The 18,905-nt window shown below is 43.5% G+C and overlaps 1 protein-coding gene across 1 annotated transcript in view; it reads right to left on the bottom strand.

Moving 5' to 3' along the window:
• Nucleotides 1-8,443: 8,443 nt before the first annotated feature.
• The window catches only part of UBASH3A (ubiquitin associated and SH3 domain containing A), a 21,764-nt gene continuing 11,302 nt past the window's right edge, over nucleotides 8,444-18,905 (bottom strand). Inside the window, 8 exon segments of the mRNA XM_010087258.1 lie at nucleotides 8,444-8,581; nucleotides 9,463-9,569; nucleotides 10,074-10,180; nucleotides 14,024-14,168; nucleotides 15,183-15,275; nucleotides 16,082-16,204; nucleotides 17,622-17,669; nucleotides 17,672-17,705. Coding sequence (XP_010085560.1) covers nucleotides 8,444-8,581; nucleotides 9,463-9,569; nucleotides 10,074-10,180; nucleotides 14,024-14,168; nucleotides 15,183-15,275; nucleotides 16,082-16,204; nucleotides 17,622-17,669; nucleotides 17,672-17,705 — 795 coding nt within the window.

Genomic DNA, 18,905 nt, shown 5'->3' with positions numbered 1-18,905 from the left:
CTTTTTTGTGTTGCAGCTCAGTTCCAAGTTTCTTGTTTATCTTGTAGCCTTCCTCAAGCTCTTTAAAGGAGACTGTCAACTGATCAGGGTGAGGAAGTGGATCTGTAACAAGTTCCCAGCACTGTGCCACACTTAATACCCTTGCTCATCCACTGGCTCTCAACCAGCATGTTGTCCACAGTACAAAAGAGCTGCATGCATTCAAGCTTCTTCATCACATAGAGGACAACTCTGCTCATTTTCCCTTTCTGTCTTTGCTAATGAGCCCTTCATTCATTGGAGAGCCCCTGTTGTGTGAGCTGTCCCACCATGTTTCAGTTTTTACAAGGATGTTACAGTTCTGCATCTGTACACAGAGCAGTTCCTAGCTCCTCCTTTTTGTTTCCCAGGTTGGATCTATTGGCTCCCTTTTGACTTGTTTCATCTTTCCCAAGGGATATCTTGCTCCCATCACCCTGCTCATTTACTTACCACCCCTGAACTCCATTCCTTTACTTAACGTAAGCAGTTATCACCATCCTCCAAGGTATAAAGTTTAAGTCTCTCCTCACTAGGTTTGCATGTGGGTCGGGGCAATCCCAAGCGCAAATTCTGTCTGGGCAGAGAATGGATTGAGAGCAGCTCTGAGGAGAAGGACTTGGGGGTGTTGGTTGATGAGAAGCTGAACATGAGCCGGCAATGTGCACTTGCAGCCCAGAAAGCCAACCGTGTCCTGGGCTGCATCAAAAGAAGCATCACCAGTAGCTTGAGGGAGGTGATTCTCCCCCTCTACTCTGCTCTTGTGAGACCCCACCTGGAGTATGAAATACTAGGGCCTGAGCAGTGAGGCCCTGAACCAAAGCTGACCTCTAGATGAACCTCACAACCTAACAATATATCTGATATGTATAATATTGAGCACATATGCAATGTATTATCATATGAGTATATGGGAATTTATGAAAGTTTTGTTGTAACACTTACAGAGCATTGCTGTAGCGCTTGCTGTGTAAGGTTAGTCAGCAGAAAAGTGCTGGTTGTAGTCACATTTGTTGAAAACAGATATGCCTGTCGCAACCAAAAAACAGATATGCCTGTTGCAACCGAAAAACAGATATGCCTGTCGCAACCGAAAACCAGATATGCCTACTGCAACTGGCAGAGGTAAAAGGATGTAGCAGGGCCATGACAGGTTTTGTTGAGAGATACATAATCAGGATTACCAGATGCTATTTACCTTTGCTAACTTCCTTCTCCTGTTCTGGCCAAACTCGAGACAAAAGTTAACAAGGAATAAACTACAACAGATGTTTTTCGCAGTTTAAGATGTAAAGTTGTTTATTCAACTGTATAAAAGCAGGGAATGTTTGCAGGGACATTGGGACGCCCCATCTATACAGCGGACACATTGTATAGAAATTTCCCAACTGCCAGGACAGGTTCTCCAAATCCTCACTGCACTAGGCTCCCCAGTGACTGCGGATCTGGATGATGGTGAAGTATTAGGGCAATTGGTGATGTATCTTTCTTAATCACTATTGCTAACTCTATGTAGTAATGATTAGGTGCATTACCTTATTTTATACTTGCTATAGTAGTTTGCTTTTTATTTTGTTGCCTTACCTTATCTTGCTTTGATTTATTTTCACTGTATTATTTTCCTCATTATTTTATCACTTTAAACATAAGTGAAAATTAGCTTACTTCTTTAATTTGGTGCCCGTATCCTTTGTGCTAACCCCGTTGATTGGCAAAACAGAGTACTGCATCCAGCTCTGGAGTCCTCAGCACAGGAAGGACATGGACCTGTTGGAGAGAGTCCAGAGGAAGGCCAAAAAGATGGTCAGATAGCTGGAGCACCTCCCATATGAGGACAGGCTGAGAGAGTTGGGGTTGTTCGTCCTGGAGAAGTCAAGTCTCCAGGGTGACCTTACAGCAGCCTTCCAGTACTTAAAGGGGGCCTACAGGAGGGATATGGAGGGACATTTGACAAGGGCATGTAGTATTACGACGAGGGGTAGTGGCTTTAAACTGAAAGAGGGTAGATTTAGATTAGATATTAGGAAGAAACTTTTTCCTGTGAGGGTGGTGAGGCACTGGAACAGGTTGCCCAAGGGGTGTTCAAGGCCAGGCTGGATGAGGCTTTGAGCAACCTGGTCTAGTGGAGGGGGTCCCTGCCAACGCCAGTGGGGTTGGAACTAGATGATCTTTAAGGTCCCTTCCAACCCTAACCACTGTATGATTCTATGACCCCCCCTGGCCAAGGCCTGTCTAGGCTGTCACCACTGATATGCCAAGGGTACTTTCTTCACTGGTGCTGGAGATCAGACCCAGTAGCTCATCAACACTGGAATTGCACAGTCCCATACTGTTTTCAGGAGAATTTCTGCCTTTCACCAACACCCACACAAACTACCAAAAGCTCTACTTGCTATATTCCCACCTCGTAGCTGAATAAGCATCCCTATAGAGGAGACAAAAACCAGTCCAGCACCCTGAAATCAGCAGGCAGCCAACTACTGAACATGCAGGTCCTTTTAAATCAAGACCCTGTCAATCAGGAGCCAGCAGGAGACAGCAGCTGCAGAAGCCCCCTGGAAGCCACCAGGATCAATGCCATTGTATAAATGGTAAGTTAAAAGTACGGAGAAAGGCAGAACTGCACCAAGTATTGTACAAGCACTAAATGTCATGGACAGATCTTTTCTCCTCTTCTGCAGATGAATAAAGCTACTCTGAAACATTTTTCTCCTGATAATATGTAAGCAATACTTTAATTATTAACATATGTATCTGTCTGACTTTGATTAACTCTCTCATACTGTGAGAATATTGGTATGAATGTTGATGGGCATAGAGGCTGAGGTAGAGAGTTGCCAGCCAGTAGCAGTTTGCTTTTGAAGTAAAATCACTGGTTTTGGCCCAGCTGGGATAAGAGATGTAGTGATATTGCTGAAACAAGATCTGCATTTTTTTATTCTTCATCTCAGAGCAGGAAATCTATACTAAAATTTTAGTTTAGGGAAAAAAAAGGAAAACATTCTAACAAGTTCCTTTTTTTAACAACTCACAGTGTCAGCAAACGTATGCCCAGAAGTTTGAAAGGTAGTGAATAGATTAAGAAAAAGTAGAGATAAGGAAACAAGTCATATAAATGGAGTTCATTATTTCTTCCTGCATTTTTTTTCCTTTCAGAAATGTCATAGTGAGAAAATTCCCATGCAATCTTTCCCCTCCTATCTTACATGTAATTTTGTTTGCAATTTCTTATCACACTGATGTGACCTCAGTGAGCATTTTTAGAGGTGGCTATCTCTTCCTCTTTTTGCTTTCTTTGGCAAAGAGATGTGCTGCATTTCCATTATTACTGTGTCTAGATCAAAGCAAAGTTTGTGTGCTAATATTTTTTTTTGTCTTTTATAAAAAGAAATAAAAATCATTAGTTTACTTGCTAGTTTTAATATATTCTGCTGCAAATTTGTGAAATATTCACACAATGTATTTCCCAATTCATTTCCATTTTAAGGTAATCGTCAGTTCAAACTGTGTTCATTCTTGGATGATTTATGAAATTACTTTCTCTTCTGCAGCAGCCAGTACTTTTCTGTTTATTAGTACATGAGTGACCTCCAGTGGTATAACTGCAAAAATTGCATCCTGTCTGGAATTCAATCAATAACAGCTAAGAACATCTGGAATTCTCTAATGTGCTAAAAAGGGCTCCCAAGAAGATGACTTGCTCCTTTTGGAAACTGCTGGTGTTTTTGTCAGAGGAGATACTTAATTTCACTGTATTTTCCAGAAATACCTTAAAGATAATTTGGAAACTAGTTAATAGTAGTTCCTTCATTGGAAAAATCAGGAACAAAACATTCATAGCATTTTTTTTTATCTTGCTTTTCAGAAGAACTGGACTCAAGTGTCTCTGCAAGCAGAAAGTACTCCCAAACGTTATTATAAATTTCTATGTTACTATCATTTAAAAGTATATGGAAGGTGCATTCTTGTTCGAAAAAATGCTGCTCCTCCTCCCCATCCCTCAATCACACCAGATCTTTTTTAGTCATGTAATTTTGAGGTTGTGTTTTCCCACAAGGTGTCACCATAGATTAACTCCACTGTAGGTCTTTCTCAAAATAATTTATATTTTCAGTTTTTAAGATAAAATCAAAGTATTCAGATTCTCTAGGTAGTACTAAAAGCATCTATTAAAATTAAATAGATCCAGCTAAAGAAAATTGCAATGGAGTAAAACAACATCTATTTTTTGAAGTTGGGTAAAAAAATCAAGAAGCTAGAATTTCCTACTTCTTTTTTTTTGCTACAAAAACAACTTTAAAGCTTTCAAGGACATTTTCTTCATTTTACCTGTGTTCTGAAGTAAGTTTCATGTTATGAACATGCCACATTAGTAACTCTTTCTCTCTCCTAAGCACTAGATTTTACAGTGAAGAACCCTTGTACATTAAAGATATAATTTCTGCTCTGATCCTAAAAAGTGTTCTTTAGAGGTGAACCTTTGCTCACATGGGGTCCCAGGAAAGTGAAAATGGCAGTCCTTCTGAGTAGAAGAGCTTGTCCTTGCCCTTTTGCTATTAAGACTGAGATATAGGTTCAATGGCTTGCTGTTTCTGCTGCCTCTTCTTTCTGTTCGATAGAAATAGAGAAGTCTTTCTATGTCAAGACAGTATTTTGCGCCTAAGCATTTGTCCTCACCTGCTTAGCACTGGATTAGAAACCACCACAAGAGAAATATTTAAGTACCCCTACCCTCTCTTGTGCATGCTCTGAAGTTTAATTCATTTCATTCCTTGAAGTTAAATTCATTGGAGTGCCTCTGTATTGAAAAAAAGAAAAAAGCAGAGGGGGATTTTGGTTCAAGTGTCTTAGCAATCTGCCTGTTAAGTATATTCAGTTTGCAAACAGTGTTGTTCATGCTCTGTGAGCATTTGATTAGATGCCAAGATTGGGTGAAGCGGCTGAATCCTTCCCATATGCACCTGTAAGAAAGGTCCTGCCGGTCAGAGAGGCACTCTCCCCAGCTGTGTCCATCTCCCCTCTCAACTCCTGCCTCTCGGGCAGCCTGCACACACTTGTTTCTGATAGGAACTTTGATGGTCAAGAACAGGATTAGAGTGGAGTAAACTGGCTTTTAGTAACATTATTACTGCAGACCAAAAGGAGTGAAAAGCAAAGGGAAGTATTTCATTGCTGTGTTGTACACAGCAGCAGCATTGTATGAAAGCTGTTCAAAGAAAGGAGGTGATGCTGTTCTTACAGGTTACTTTTCAAAACAGACCCACCCTGACAATATTTCTGATACCACTGGGTGAAGGGAGAGATGTCATTTGGTATTTTATTTTGGTGTTTCAAAAAAAGACCCAGATTCTTAACCAAAACTGGTATTTGCAGGACAATCTAGGAGTAATATATAAGAGCATTACGGAAAAAAAAAAAAAACAAACAACCAAACAAACAAAAAAACCCACACAAAACCCAAATATGTTATTTCTAAAAAGGCCAGAGAAAAGTTTCTGATTTGAAGCATTTTAAATTTTATGTCACTAATTCTTTAAAAACGACCAGTCTTTGAAGTGGTTCTTAAGACTCCTGTTCCTGAAGGAAGTTTCCTTTTTCTCTTTCTTGTCAGTTGGTGCCAACTCCATACCCTGCAGGCAGGTGCATGGTGTAAGGAGGAGAGCACAGGTCTGGCCTGCCTCTCCTTATCTGCTCCTGGATCTGTTCCCAGGTGGGCAGTGTACCATCATGCCCCGTTTTCATGGGGTGTCATTTAAGCAGTGGGCATTTTCCCTTCCCACCTGAACCTGGGCATCACTGTTGCTCCCACCCATCCATATCCTCACCTGGGTTTTTTTTTCACTTCAACCAGCCTCCCTGCCTGGGCCACTGAGCTCAAGACCTCCTCTTATGCAATATAGTTGCATAGACATGGAGACTGGAGAAGAAGGGCACTTCACACGACTTGCCTGTGTTTCTTATCATGTAGAGAGGAGGGATCAGTCCCAAGGCTGGAGCAACTCAAAAGGCCAAAAGCACAAAGGCTGAAACCTGGGACACAGACTGCAAAAGCTATCTCAAAAAGTGGCTTTTCAGAGGTGAGGGACAACTGCAGCATGGACCACAAGTACAGACTCTACCACATGTTAAAACAGAGCCACGTCCCTGTCCAGAGGCTTTATCCCTAAGCAAAACTCGACCCAGAAACACACACCAATGCCCGCACAACCCTAGCACCCCCGCACACCCTCAAGCCCTGGTCAGAGCTGGGACCATCTCTCACAAGTGGGTTTCAGTCTGGGGTGACAGGTACTCATATGACACCTGTCGTATGTCTTGAAATCACTTGAAATCAGAGCAAATCACACCAAAAGCAACAGCTTCCAAAGAGAGGAAAGCCCTAGGGGAGCACTGTGAGCTGGGAGCTGACTCCTCTGTGGGCATTGAGCTCGAACTACCCTGCAGCAACTGGTGATGTGCCATGCCCAGGGCCCGGTGTGTGCCTTGTGCCACCCCCATCGCCCCACTGTCCCCATTTCCACCTCCCTTCCTGCTTGGCCAGGTTCCTTGGTGAGGGACCGAAGGGGCTGAATTCACCATCAGAGGGTTGGGCTTGCCCCCACAGCTGGGGCTGAGCCCAGACCAAGGGAGCAGGTCATGGGATGGGAGATCCTTGCTGGCTGCTGTTAGCATGGGTAAGTGCAAGGCAGAGGATGTTGCTCACTCCCTCATCACCTTGCTCTTCCCCTAAGTGCTGATTTTCTTGTGTTGTACGGCCCTTTCTCAGTTAAAGCTCTGACTCACAGCCCTCCCTGAAGACCACAGAGGAGCCTTGCTGCTGCCTTCAGGGCTCAGTGCAAAATTGTCCTTCACCACATCTGTTCCTCTCAGCTGACAGCAAGTGTGTGGTGGGGTGAGATGTGGAGAAGCAACCAAGCCACAGTCTTCTCAGTGCTGCAGTGGCATCCTGCTCCCCTGGAGCAAGAAGAGGCTGTGATGGTACTTGGGGTTTTTACCCTTTTCTGAGGCTGCATCCAAAACCACCTATCTCACGAGCTGTAACCAGCAATGCAGTCCTATGCCCTTCCTTGCATCGCTTGCTGGCTAAAGAGCTGCTGTTTTGGCCCCGAGGCATTTGATTTTCACTTTAAAATTACAATGCTGTCAGAAAAGCAGCAGCTCAGGCAACATCACCAGATCTGGAAAGTCAAAATGAATCATTTCAGGTGCAAGATGGAGACACGAAATCTCCACACCCACAGACAAGGGTGCTTGTCAGACACCTCTCAGCTCCAAAGCCTGAATGTTGGATGGGCTCCATCACATGCCCTGATGGATTAATGGCATGCATGCAGGGATACGTCAAGAAGGAGCAGGGAGATGAAGAGTGAAAATGAAAACATTTTTAGTCATGCTAAGAGAAACCTGAATTTTTTCCTTTTACTGAACGAAACACTTGTGCTTTCCCAGAAGTAGTTATCTGGGAGGATAACTAGAAAGGAAAATTGGAAAAGAAAACAGATTACGGAAAGGCATGTTCCTGTTTGTGCATAAAATTTCAGGGTGACATTCCCTTAATTAAACAAATCCCCCAAAGAAGAGCTACAGAGACCTCTCGGGTGACCCATCTGGTAGGTGTGTCACCATTTATACAGTTTGGCCGGGAACAGGACAAAGCAAAGCTGTTGTCCCGTGAGTGCCATCTCAGGAAGTGTTCAGCAGTTAGAATTGCTCATGCCACAGTTTTGTCACCAGTACAGTAATGCAGGATGTCTTTCTTTGTCTTAGCAACAGTAAAGCAATCAGTTTTCTTCGAAAAGGAATCATTTAGTCCCTTTTGCAATATGGATCACTTGGGAATTGCTGAATGGGGAGCTGTTGTGATAGAAAATGGACCCCTTTTGTAGAAGAGGTAAATAAATAGTCAGTGTGGTATTTGCTATTGCAGAACTGACTGAACAGGAAACCCAGTGGCTTTAGGCAGAGCTGGTCTCCTCTTCGGGTAGGAGATGACTTTTTTTCAGTCACAGATTCTCTGCTTGTCTGAAAATGTCCAAGTGCATGAAAAAAAGCAATTCTTACTGGATGTATTTTGATCTCAGAAAATGTTACGTTGTCTACTTTAGTGCTTTAGCAGTGGAATTTATAATCAGGTAGTTCTGTATTTATTAAATGTTGGTACTCTCAGAAAAGGTTAAAAGGTACTTTCTTCACCACCAGAAGAGTTATTTCTCACTTGCATGCCAGTTCCTAGCTTCCTTCTTCTCAGCCACCAAAACAAAAACAAAATTCAGGTACCACACTCGGAAGTGTTTTTCTATGTTTTGACAACTCCGAGAGGGTATTTCCCACCTTCTGTAAGTGTTCTGGATGAATCACTGGACTGTGCTGAACCATAACCTGTCTTTGATTCGTTTTTGACAAAAGCAAAGGCAGAGCCGGCCTTCTAATCTTCCACAATACCATTTCTCCAGTTAAATGCTGCATTTGCTCCATGTGTTAATGTCTTCACTGGTGGGTTGACCATCTGCCATTTGTTCTCCTCTTTCAGCTCTTCGCAGAAACACATGCCGAGTGAAGGGATCTAGGAAAGAAGTTACCAGCAGAGTTACCAGCAGGGTCATTGCTTTGACATGAGAGAGGGGGCTTTGCTACAGAAGAGAGCAGACCCTGAGACTGTTCTGGGACGACAGACCAAGATATTTTGCCACTTCTGAAATTAACTAAAACCAGACTGGAGGCTTGTGAGGTGAAAGCTGAACTTGCGTCATCGCTACACATTCATACCTGGATTTGATGATGAAAATATATTCACTCTTTCTTATGCATTGACAGTGGTAGTAAAAATATATCTAAAGACTGATTTCTCTGGTTGGTCATACCAAGGCAGTAAGGAAAACTGTGAAGAATTCTGACACTGGTGATAATGTAAAGAAAACAAAAAAACCCAGCAACCAAGTCTCAAGCACAGGCTCCACTTGTGAAGCCAGCAAGAAAACCCTTCTCCAGTTTATTCTGTAGCTGAGCACTGAAGCTGTAAACTTACAGTGACTTGAAAAACACATAGCTTCTTAAAGTACAGATCACACTCACAACACCATGGGGAGAAGGAAGGGTCTTAGCCCTGTTTCTAAAGGAAGGAGGTGGGCTCCATAAGGTTTCCAAATGTGCCTCTTTTCTGTAGGTGCTACCTGGCATTAACTTTCCAGGTGAGCTGAATAAAAATCTTCTCCAAAGACTTAGCTGCTAGTGAAGTACTGTTCACCAGGAGAAAATGCTTCTCTTGACTTCCAGTGCTTTACTAAAACTACATGAGATTCCCTTTGTAATGAGAAAGCTAATGTCACTGGTAATGTCACTGGTATTGGCATGCAGTTACATGCATGTCTCATCATGTAAGCAGGCTCCTTATTAAAAGTATAATAAAATAAAAAGAGAGCTTCCTGATGAAAAAAATCTTCTTACCTTTCGTACCACCTGGGCAAAGTCACTGCTGTCTCTGGCAGGTAGCCCCAGCAGAGGTCGGGTGAAAGATGCCAAGGAAGAGCCATGGCCCACAATAAGGATGACACCTGGTACAGCAGAAAAAGCAAAGAAAAAGTAAGAGAGCTGCAGCACTCTGAGGTTACCCATCAGCAAATGGGTATGAGGCTCTTTTGGGGCTGTTCATCTTTGCAGACCAATTTGATAATGTGACAGGGTGTATTGTGTTGATAAGAAAAGGTCTGGTGTGTTGTAGGTGTGACAGCTAGTGAGAGAAAGCATTTGCTAGGAAAAGATAAAAAAAAAGCTTTCCAGAAAAGTACATTATTTTATTCTGAGCTACATCCTGATGTAGAAAGACCAAGAGTATACCCTTGCAATTTAGTACTGTAATGTCTTCTGTTTAATTTTGCTTTTTCATTTCTAGCCCATAAATTGCACATTTAGTGTAGCCCAGGAAAAGGACCAAGAGTCTACCTTGGGCTCTGTGCAATACCAACAACTCATTTTAAATGTGCTTCTGCTGGCAAATCTCTGCCAGTTGCTGTTACTGAAAGCATCTGACAGAATATACAGAGAAATGAAACCTTTACCTTTGCTGGGGCAGGCAGTGATGATCTGTTTTATAACCGCAGAACTTCTGTTTACATATTCTTCATAACTTTCCGATGGCACCAGAGAGGAGAGTGGGAAGTTAACCCTTCCAATAAAATCACAAATACATGTTAATCTAGATTAATACTGGGACACTGTTAGCACCATTGAATGACTACACCAGAGAAAAGGCACTTGGTTAAAAGGATATAGGTTTATCTACTGACTTGGCTGCCATACTGCTACCTCAGCTTGCATGGAGCATTAACTTCCCCAGCAGTAATTTCCATTAAATCTTACAGCTAAATCTCATAGCTCATAAAGGACCAGATGCAGAGAAAACCATGCTTTAATAAAACTTGTGGTTTACAGTGGAGATTATTTAAAGTAAGATTCACGCCTAAGAAAAGCTTAGTCTTTGAGAAATACTGTTGGCAAGGATCAGTGTCCAGCTATGGACTGCAGACTTGCGGAGCCACCCAGCTCTAGCAATCCTGATCGAGTTCAAACCAAGGCGAGACACTGATGATATGAATACTTTCAAGATTTGGTGCCTCAGTGTTAGTCTCCTTAATAAATAAAGCAAATAAAAATCAACAACTAATGAGGCATATCTGCATTAGCTGGACAAGTGGATAGTGAAGAGTTTCATTAAGCACAATGCACCACTCCTAAGTATCTGAGTATTTCTTCTACTGAGACCAGGCATTCTTTTTTTCGTTTATATACTGGATTCTTCAGGCACTGAATAATTTTTTTCCCAAAAAAGTAGGAGCCAGACCTTCAAAAGGCTGCGAATCAGGGTGGCCCCATAGGACTGGTAGGGCTTGATGGGTGCCATTCACCCTGCACAGACCCGTCCCGAGGCTCCGCAGCAGCTGCCAGGGCACTGGCTCCATCCCACCCCGGTGGCAGCAGGGAAGGGCCTGCAGGGCCCTGAAGCGCAGTGGCTGGTGGTGCCAAGGGTAGGCAGCTGGGAACACCAAATTCCTGATGACGGGAGGCCCTGACAGCCTTCCCAGAGCTGCAGGACAGGCAAAATAGTCAGCAGGACCACACCATTTACTGCCTCTCAGCAGGCTCCTGTCTTTGATATCTACCCACTTAGCTGATACTTGAATTGGGGCTTCTTGGCAGCAGAATACAACCTCCCCAACCTCACTTTTTATTTTTCAAGTCACCCTCTCGATCTGTCTTCTCTGGGAATGGGAAGTATTCACTGCTATACCTGGCAAATAGTTAGCAGTGTGTTGAGATACAATACAAGGTGTTAATATTTTTCCTATGAACAACTGCCCCCCTCTCTCCAATTTGATTGATTCCTTATTCAGTAAATAGGCAGGAGTGAGATTAGATTAATATATTGTAGTAAGGCATGGTATCACAGTGTACTTTCACAGGTGAGTTCTCGGTACATTATGTCAGCACAAACGGCAGAAGGAGAAAATAGGTGGTAAAACCATGTGAAAGGCTCGTGCTGGAAAGTTAATCGTAGCTAATATTAATCCTGGCTAGGTCGGACAAGTCTAGATTGGGGTACTCAAAACTAGTGTGCCTTTTGGCAGAGCTGCAAATTTTTTTTTTAATGTACTTTCCTGTTGGCACCTCAGTCCCTGCAGTATTAACCCTGTTATTAACCAGCCATCCTGCATCAGAACTGAGCGTCCCCAGCACTGGCCCAGGTGATTTCCAGGCTAAACAGCACCAAGAGTGCTCAGCCCCGGCTAAGGTGTTGGTGGGAGTGCTCGATCCACTTACGAGTGCTTCAGGGCAAGTGAGATGAGGACCAGCAAGTGAAAATCCAGTGAGGAGCAGTGATCAGGGGTCCAGAAAGCACAGCCTATGAGGGAGGATGGGAAGAGTTCAGCTCAGAAGAAAGGCTGAAGAAGGACATGATAACAGTCTGCAAAAGGCTATTGTGAAGAGGAAAGGAAGAGTCTGTCCTCCATGCAAAGGATGAAGAGGAAAGAAATAAGAGGCTTACACCGTGAATGGCAGTCTGAATGGCAAAGGCAGAGTTTGTTCTGCTCCGGGACAGGGAGTGCCTACCAATCCTCTGCTTCTGTGAGAGCATGAGAGGAGAGGGAGGCAGAGTTAATCTCACCCAGCCTTAGCTGCGTACAACTCAACTGTCTGGCCAGATCAATGGGGACAAGTAAGCCCCTTCAGAGGGCAATTCATGCTGTCTTAAGTGTCTGACATAGGCTATCTAAGATGAAAAATCACTGTCTTGGGAGTCTCCTCCTTTCCACCAACAAGAAGGCTGCTAGCTCACCATCACAACCTAGGCACTCAGCTCTTGGATGTCTGCAGCTGGGTGCGTTGAACCTCAAGGTGATTTCATCTCAGCACACAACACACAGGCAGCAAATGTTTCAGCACCACTTTTGTTGCCTCTTAGTGGCACTGGAAACAGGAGAATTTGGGTCAGGTCCACTGCTGACAGGGAACCATCAGGGACTTAATCTAGTTGAAGGATGTCATTTGCAGTATGGTAAAAATATCCCCGTGGGACCTGAGGATTTTGAACCCTGTGTCTGATGGGAAGAAACTGTGATTGTATGTGCAAGTTTATAGCTCATCCACCCTGTTTTCACCTGGACCTGAAAGAGCTGTGAGGGGTCTGAAGCCTGTAGTTAGCATCGCTTCAGAGCTTCCCCTGCGAACTTCCCACTGCTCTGTATTTGCACACTTTCACTTGAGGCAAGTGATTTTGTACTAAAAAAAAACCCCAGGGAAAACAGTCTGTTCGTGGTAAAACACACCAGAAAACACTACAATCCAAGAAAATGAATGGGTTTATTCCTTCATGCAATTTCAAATGAAGACACTTGCTTGGCTGTAAGAAATGCATGAAGATGTGAGAAGTTTCCTTCCCCCTTTCTTGTGTGTGTGGGAAACCCCACAGACACTCACTTTTATTATCTGAGTAATTTCCTGGATCTGGCTGTGCACTGCGAACACAGAGCAGACTGGTTTGTGAGCAAGATGAGGAGCTAGATCGAACTGGAGGCTTATCATTTCCTGCACTGCTGTGGTTTGCAAGTGCTCAGAAATGGCATCACCTCCCAAAGTTGTGAGGGCCCCAAAAAGTCCTTTCTGAGCACAGTATTAGTCTTTGAGCAACTCAAGACAAAACAACGCCCCTCCTCGACTGAATTTGGCACAAACATCAATTATAGTGAAACACTGTTGTCCTGCTTGCCCTCAAAGCCAGAAGGACAGCTGGCTTGTGTCGGGCTCGGCTCTCTCTCCCCAGGCCCTGCGTGGCTCTGCCCCGGGGTGCACGGGGGGTGGCCCCTTGCTTTCCCTTCCTCTTGTAGCTGCTGCTTCAGTGACATAAACTGGTGACGTTTCAGACGTGGAGCTGTGCTCCCTGCGACCTCCTAGCCTGCACTCTCCCTCTGCCACGAGGCAGACCTCTTGCTGCTGCCCTGCAGACCCTCAACAAACAGCTAACAAACATTTTCTGAAGTCACATTCCTTCATCGATGAAAACCAGCATGTTATTTACTCGAGAGGTTATTCTTCACGTTTCTAAAGTGTGCTTCACATGAGCCAAAGGTAAAATCAAAACTCCTGGTACCTGACACTAATGCCTATAATGCAGCGATGCTTGTGCATGACAAACCATGGGCCTGAGCCAGCAGATCTGAAGGTGACACCAAAGCAGGGCTGGTCCCATACACAACCATCAGATGTTTGTGCGTATGTAGGTGCACCCATGTGCTCTGTATGTGCATTTCGCCAAGCACGAGTGTGACTCTGTGTCAGAACAGGAACCAAAGTTGACTCTTGTCACAAGATAGCCAACAGCCTATCTTATATTGGGATTTGATCAGAATCACAGAGATTTTGCAATGTTCAGAAGGGTTTATGACATATAAAAAGATGAGGAGATACCTCAGGGAAAAAAACCCACTTTAACAGCTAGATACAGATCAATTACCTGTAACTTGCATCTATTTTGTAAGATGCCTCTGCCAGTTCTGTCACAGTCATGAAGTTAGGAATTACTCTGCTTGCTTCCCACTTGGTCCATTCAAACAGTCCTGGTTCCACCCTGATTTTAACTCTTTGATCTAGTTTAAGCCCTGTAAGAACAAAAAATATTTAAGAAGAGAAAGGTACACTTGAAGTGTAACACTCAGGCTATACATTCTTCCTTATTTGCTGTAATACTTTCATTAATGAAAATGAATTACTTATTGTCAAACAAAATCTTGATTAAATGAAGCCACCATTATGTTCTTGTCTGACTAACGCTAAGGCACTACACATTATCATTGTTATCACCATCATAATCATCATTATAATTATTATTTCTGGGGCTCTCTTGTGATGATCTGCAAGGAACAGAAGAGAATGGAAGAAAAGACCTCAGTAACATTGCAATCTGTATAAACATTAGAGAGGAAGTGTTTTTACCATTTTTAAATAACATTTTGCTCAGTGGTCCTTGGTGGGTCAATAAATTGTCCTACAGTGTTAGAAATGGAATTCTCTTGTCAAAAGACACAGTATCTCGTTGATTATTCTCGAGAGGTTACTGAGTGGCACTAGTTTCCAGAAGAAATGCACTCCCATCATAATTCTGATATAAACATAGCAGTGAACTTCTGACAGATCTGATGGAGGGGACAAGAGAGGAAAAAAGAAGAGAGGGAGGGGGAGAAAGAGAAGGAAAGAGATTCTGCAATATGAAGGAACTGAAATAGTTTGACTTGAAAATGTAAATGCTTTCAGGAGAAAGCTGTCTTTCCTGATTCACATACATATCCTTTAGAGCACTGGAGACATTTGCTTTTTGGCTCAGAATATTTTCTGGAAGACATGGCAGTGGTGATTTGATGAGCAACTACTAATGTTGAGTTCAACCTGATGTAAAATGCCTCTGTTTCATATAACATTAGGTTCCATTTTGACCAGTGAGGACTAGATCATACTCTGCAGCTAGACAAAACCACCTTGTCTTCCCTGCTTAAATGTAACAACAAATAGCCAGAAAGTTGAACATCTTCTTAATTGCTCATCTCTGAGACTTCACAGAAGTTTGACGAAGACATTTTCACTGCGGCAAAAGTACCTGGCTGGTTTTGCTGCCTTACCCTGCAGTACGTGCTGAGCTGTCTGTATGCAGCGGAGTGCGGGTGATGAGTACACGTAGCTGACTGTCACTGCCTGGTCCAGCAGAGCTTCCCCTGGATGGGAACAGCAAAGTGAGTTGCTCTTATACAAACTGCCATAGATGAGAAACTACTGCAAAAGACTTTCTGCAAAAAACAGCTTGGAGATTTCAGTTTCATTGATGAGGGGCAGATAGTCGACAGCCTCTTTCTAGTCATTTTTTCACACTGTCGGCTGACTGACCTCACTAGAAAGCTCATTCTGGTGGCAACAGCAGGTTTAACAGGAGTGCTGGAAAGATAATTACAGAAGATTCACCCCAAATCTGCAAACAGCCATTAGGCATTTGGCTAACTCCATACGCCTGAACCATCAGAGACAAGCATTTGCACCAGACTTGCATTGTCACAGTCGGGTGTGCTTGGTCAGGGAGCAGAAACAACTTCATCTGGTGACTGAGTTGACTCGACTAACCCATACCACCCAGCTGTCAGGTACCTGTGATGAGGTGACCACACTCTGCTCACCATGAAGCTTCTTCCTCTGACCAGCTCCTTCTCTCCTCACTGCTCATTCAGTGACAACTGCACAAGACATTAGTCCCTTGCAGACACGCAGTGGGGCACAGGTAGTGTTGCAGCTTCTTTTTTTTATCTTTCTTTGCCAGGAACTGGCAGAACGGGTCTCATAGATGGGCAACCAGCCCTGCTCTCTATTTTACTATGTAACAAGATCTTGCAGTGGTTTCCCGTAGAGAAGTGTCACCACAACTAGTGCTGCTAGGATATTTTTCTACTGCAAAGCCAGTGTGAGCTTTTGCAGATGATGAAAGCCTGCCTCCCAAACCCTTACATTTGCAGTAAGATGTTATCCAGCTTACCTATAAGCCTTGACTGGAAAATACCGCAGCAAGATAAAGGAGGATCATATTCAAAATGCTTCACGTTGTCTTTCCGCTTTGGCAGGGTAGAAGGGAAGTTCAGATCTGGTCTGTAGTATTTTCCTGAAACAAGGTGGGACATTTTGCCGTGGCACAAGGAAAGCAGGACCTGAACACATAGGTGGTATTTTGTTGTAATGGTTTTGTTTCTTCTGAATGGTTGGATAGCTGGTTCTGAAAACTCAGCCCAAATGGCATCTCGACTGGCAAATGGAACAGGTTGAGGCCTGTTCTGTAGCCATGAGGGCAAGTGATGAAGGAGATCATCTGCCCAAGGAGCTAGTCTCTTCCCTCCACCTCAAACATTGACTCTGCCTGTTCATGGGGGGGTTGACTATGGTCTGTGCTCTCCCCAAACCTCACCTGGAAACTATGTGGGCAAGGGGGAGCTGCCATCAGCTGAGACCACGCCAAGCAGACAGCTAATAACTAAGCAATCTAGGGGATCATGGGACAGTGCCTGAACTCAGATGCCTACAGGATTATTTTAGTGCTACAGACATAGTCAGTGTCTCACTGATGAAAAAAACCCGGTGACTGCTATTACCTTAAATAGATCAAGTTTTAAGGTGACAACACTGGCTTGGGAAATCACCTGTCCTAACAAAATAGCACCTCTTGTGCAAGCTCTGAAGGAGCAAATGGTGGGTAGGAGAGACAGGACAGAAAATTGTGAGAATTCATCTTTATGGGGCTCAAATGAAAAAATAAATCCACTCCATATCAATATTTGTTTACCATTGTCAAAAAGACAAAAAACAAGATTTCCACTGAAGAAAAATGAAACAAATGAATTGATTATGCAGCCAGATGGTACCACCCTCATTACCTAGCATGAATTTCACACACTTAATATAGGAGATCTCCAGCATAACAAAGGAGACTTTCAGCATAAAGCTCTCCCTTTTTGAACTCCCACCGTCTTGTTCCCCTCGTTCCTCCTGGCACACATTTCCCTGTTCTGGGCCAGTTTTCTTCCCATCAAAACATACTTTTTTCGAAAGAGAGGGCCAAGTAATTCAGCTTTTAATTTAGGTCAGTGCTGACATTTCATTTCCACCATGGTTTGCTCTTGCTCTTCTTCCCCAGGTTTGACTAGTGATGTACTGCGACTCTGACCAACAGACCATGATTCTGACTCAGGCATGGAAAGGCAGAGGGGTCTGACAATGACCACCTTCTGTAATGAGCAATAGAGATTTTGTGTTTTATACATCCGCTGTTGAGACACACATCCGTCAGTATCACAAGAGCTTTGCTCGTACTGCAGAGTTTATCCCACAGGAACATGAAGGACTTTAGGACATGATGACCTGTTTACATGCAGGTCAAAGCAGTGCTGTGTCTGACTTGCAATGTTACTCACTCATTTGTGTCAGTGTTTCCATTTACACATAGGAGACTGCATCTCTTGTACCCATTACTGGGGTTAATTTCTTTTGGTTCTGATTTGCTAAGATCCTCCCGTTATCTTACTCACCATCTGCAGTTAAGCACAGTTGAAGCCAAGATTTGCCAAAGACCTTTGGCGCATCACCAGCACACCTCTTCGCATGGTGGAATTCTGAGACAGCTGTGTAAAAAGGGATTTTCATTACGATATTATACATAACCTGCATGAAGTCTGGATTCCTGGATGTTGTCTGACAGTGGAAGGAACAGCAGACCTGTCCTGGGAGATTTATAACAAGCACAGAGGAGGAGAGAAAGGAGCTACTATAGTAGATGCCTATCTTTAGGACAATAGTAAGCCTGACTGGTTCTCCACTAAAGGCAAATGAAAGAGATCCCTGACCTTCATGGGCTGCAGATTAGGTTTTAACTCTGTGCTTACACTAGTGAAAGGTAGTGCTGATAACAGATCTTTTAATTCCAGAGCGGGAAGGAATTATAATTTTTATATCTATCGTATGGTTGGTATAAACAAAAGAGGGAAACTAGCTAAGATTCAAGTGGTAAAGCTTTTCTCTACACCAGGACTAACACTAAGTTCGTTCTTTTCCTAATGAAAACACTACTTTTCCACTTTTCATAACTGTGTGGCCAAGTCAACAATGAACCCAGATTGCCTCTGAGGCTGCTTTTTCACTCAGACTGCATGGAATTACAAATAAGTTCTAAGTAGTTTGGGGTTAGTATACAAAGTACGTCAAACAGAGATGAGAAGATACTGAGGAACAGGTCAAAGGCTTTAAAACTTTTTCAGCAGTAACCCATTGCAATATTACTGCTGCAGCACTGAGGTTAGTGATGTATATCTTCAGCAGCAAAGAAGGGAATTCTTAAGAAGTGGTATGAGATTTATATTAATGTATTCTGCAAAATATCATTACATTTCTGCCATGAAACACGAATCAACCGCCGCAAGATCAGAGTTTAAAACTAAGGTTTTGTGGTCTTGCTCTTCTGCTTGGGAGGAACCCAGAGGCCAGGGAAACTCCTTGACTGGAAATGTGCACATCTGCAAAACATGTTCCTCAGGCAAGAAGTGGTTCTGCCACAGATCTGAGCTTGATAAGAGAGGCCAAGAGCAATCAAGAGCTGGTGGAAGGACATGTGACTTGTGCAGAAATTTCTGGCTTACAGTTGCACTCACAGCATCCTGGGAGGCCCCAGGATAGAAGTTCCCTCAAGGTGCCCTCAAGTTTCTCTGATGTTAACACAAATGAACCCAGGGTTATCTCACAGCACAGCGAGAAGAGAGGCCATGGGGCAAGCAAGCCCAAATGAGTTTCTGCAGCATATCAGTGTGCCAGAAAGGACT

The sequence above is a fragment of the Pterocles gutturalis genome, unplaced genomic scaffold (genome assembly GCF_000699245.1).
Source record: "Pterocles gutturalis isolate BGI_N339 unplaced genomic scaffold, ASM69924v1 scaffold1591, whole genome shotgun sequence".
Taxonomy (NCBI): Eukaryota; Metazoa; Chordata; class Aves; order Pterocliformes; family Pteroclidae; genus Pterocles; species Pterocles gutturalis.
The sequence above is the reverse complement of the archived record's forward strand: the minus strand, read 5'-3'. Positions and strand labels throughout refer to the sequence as shown.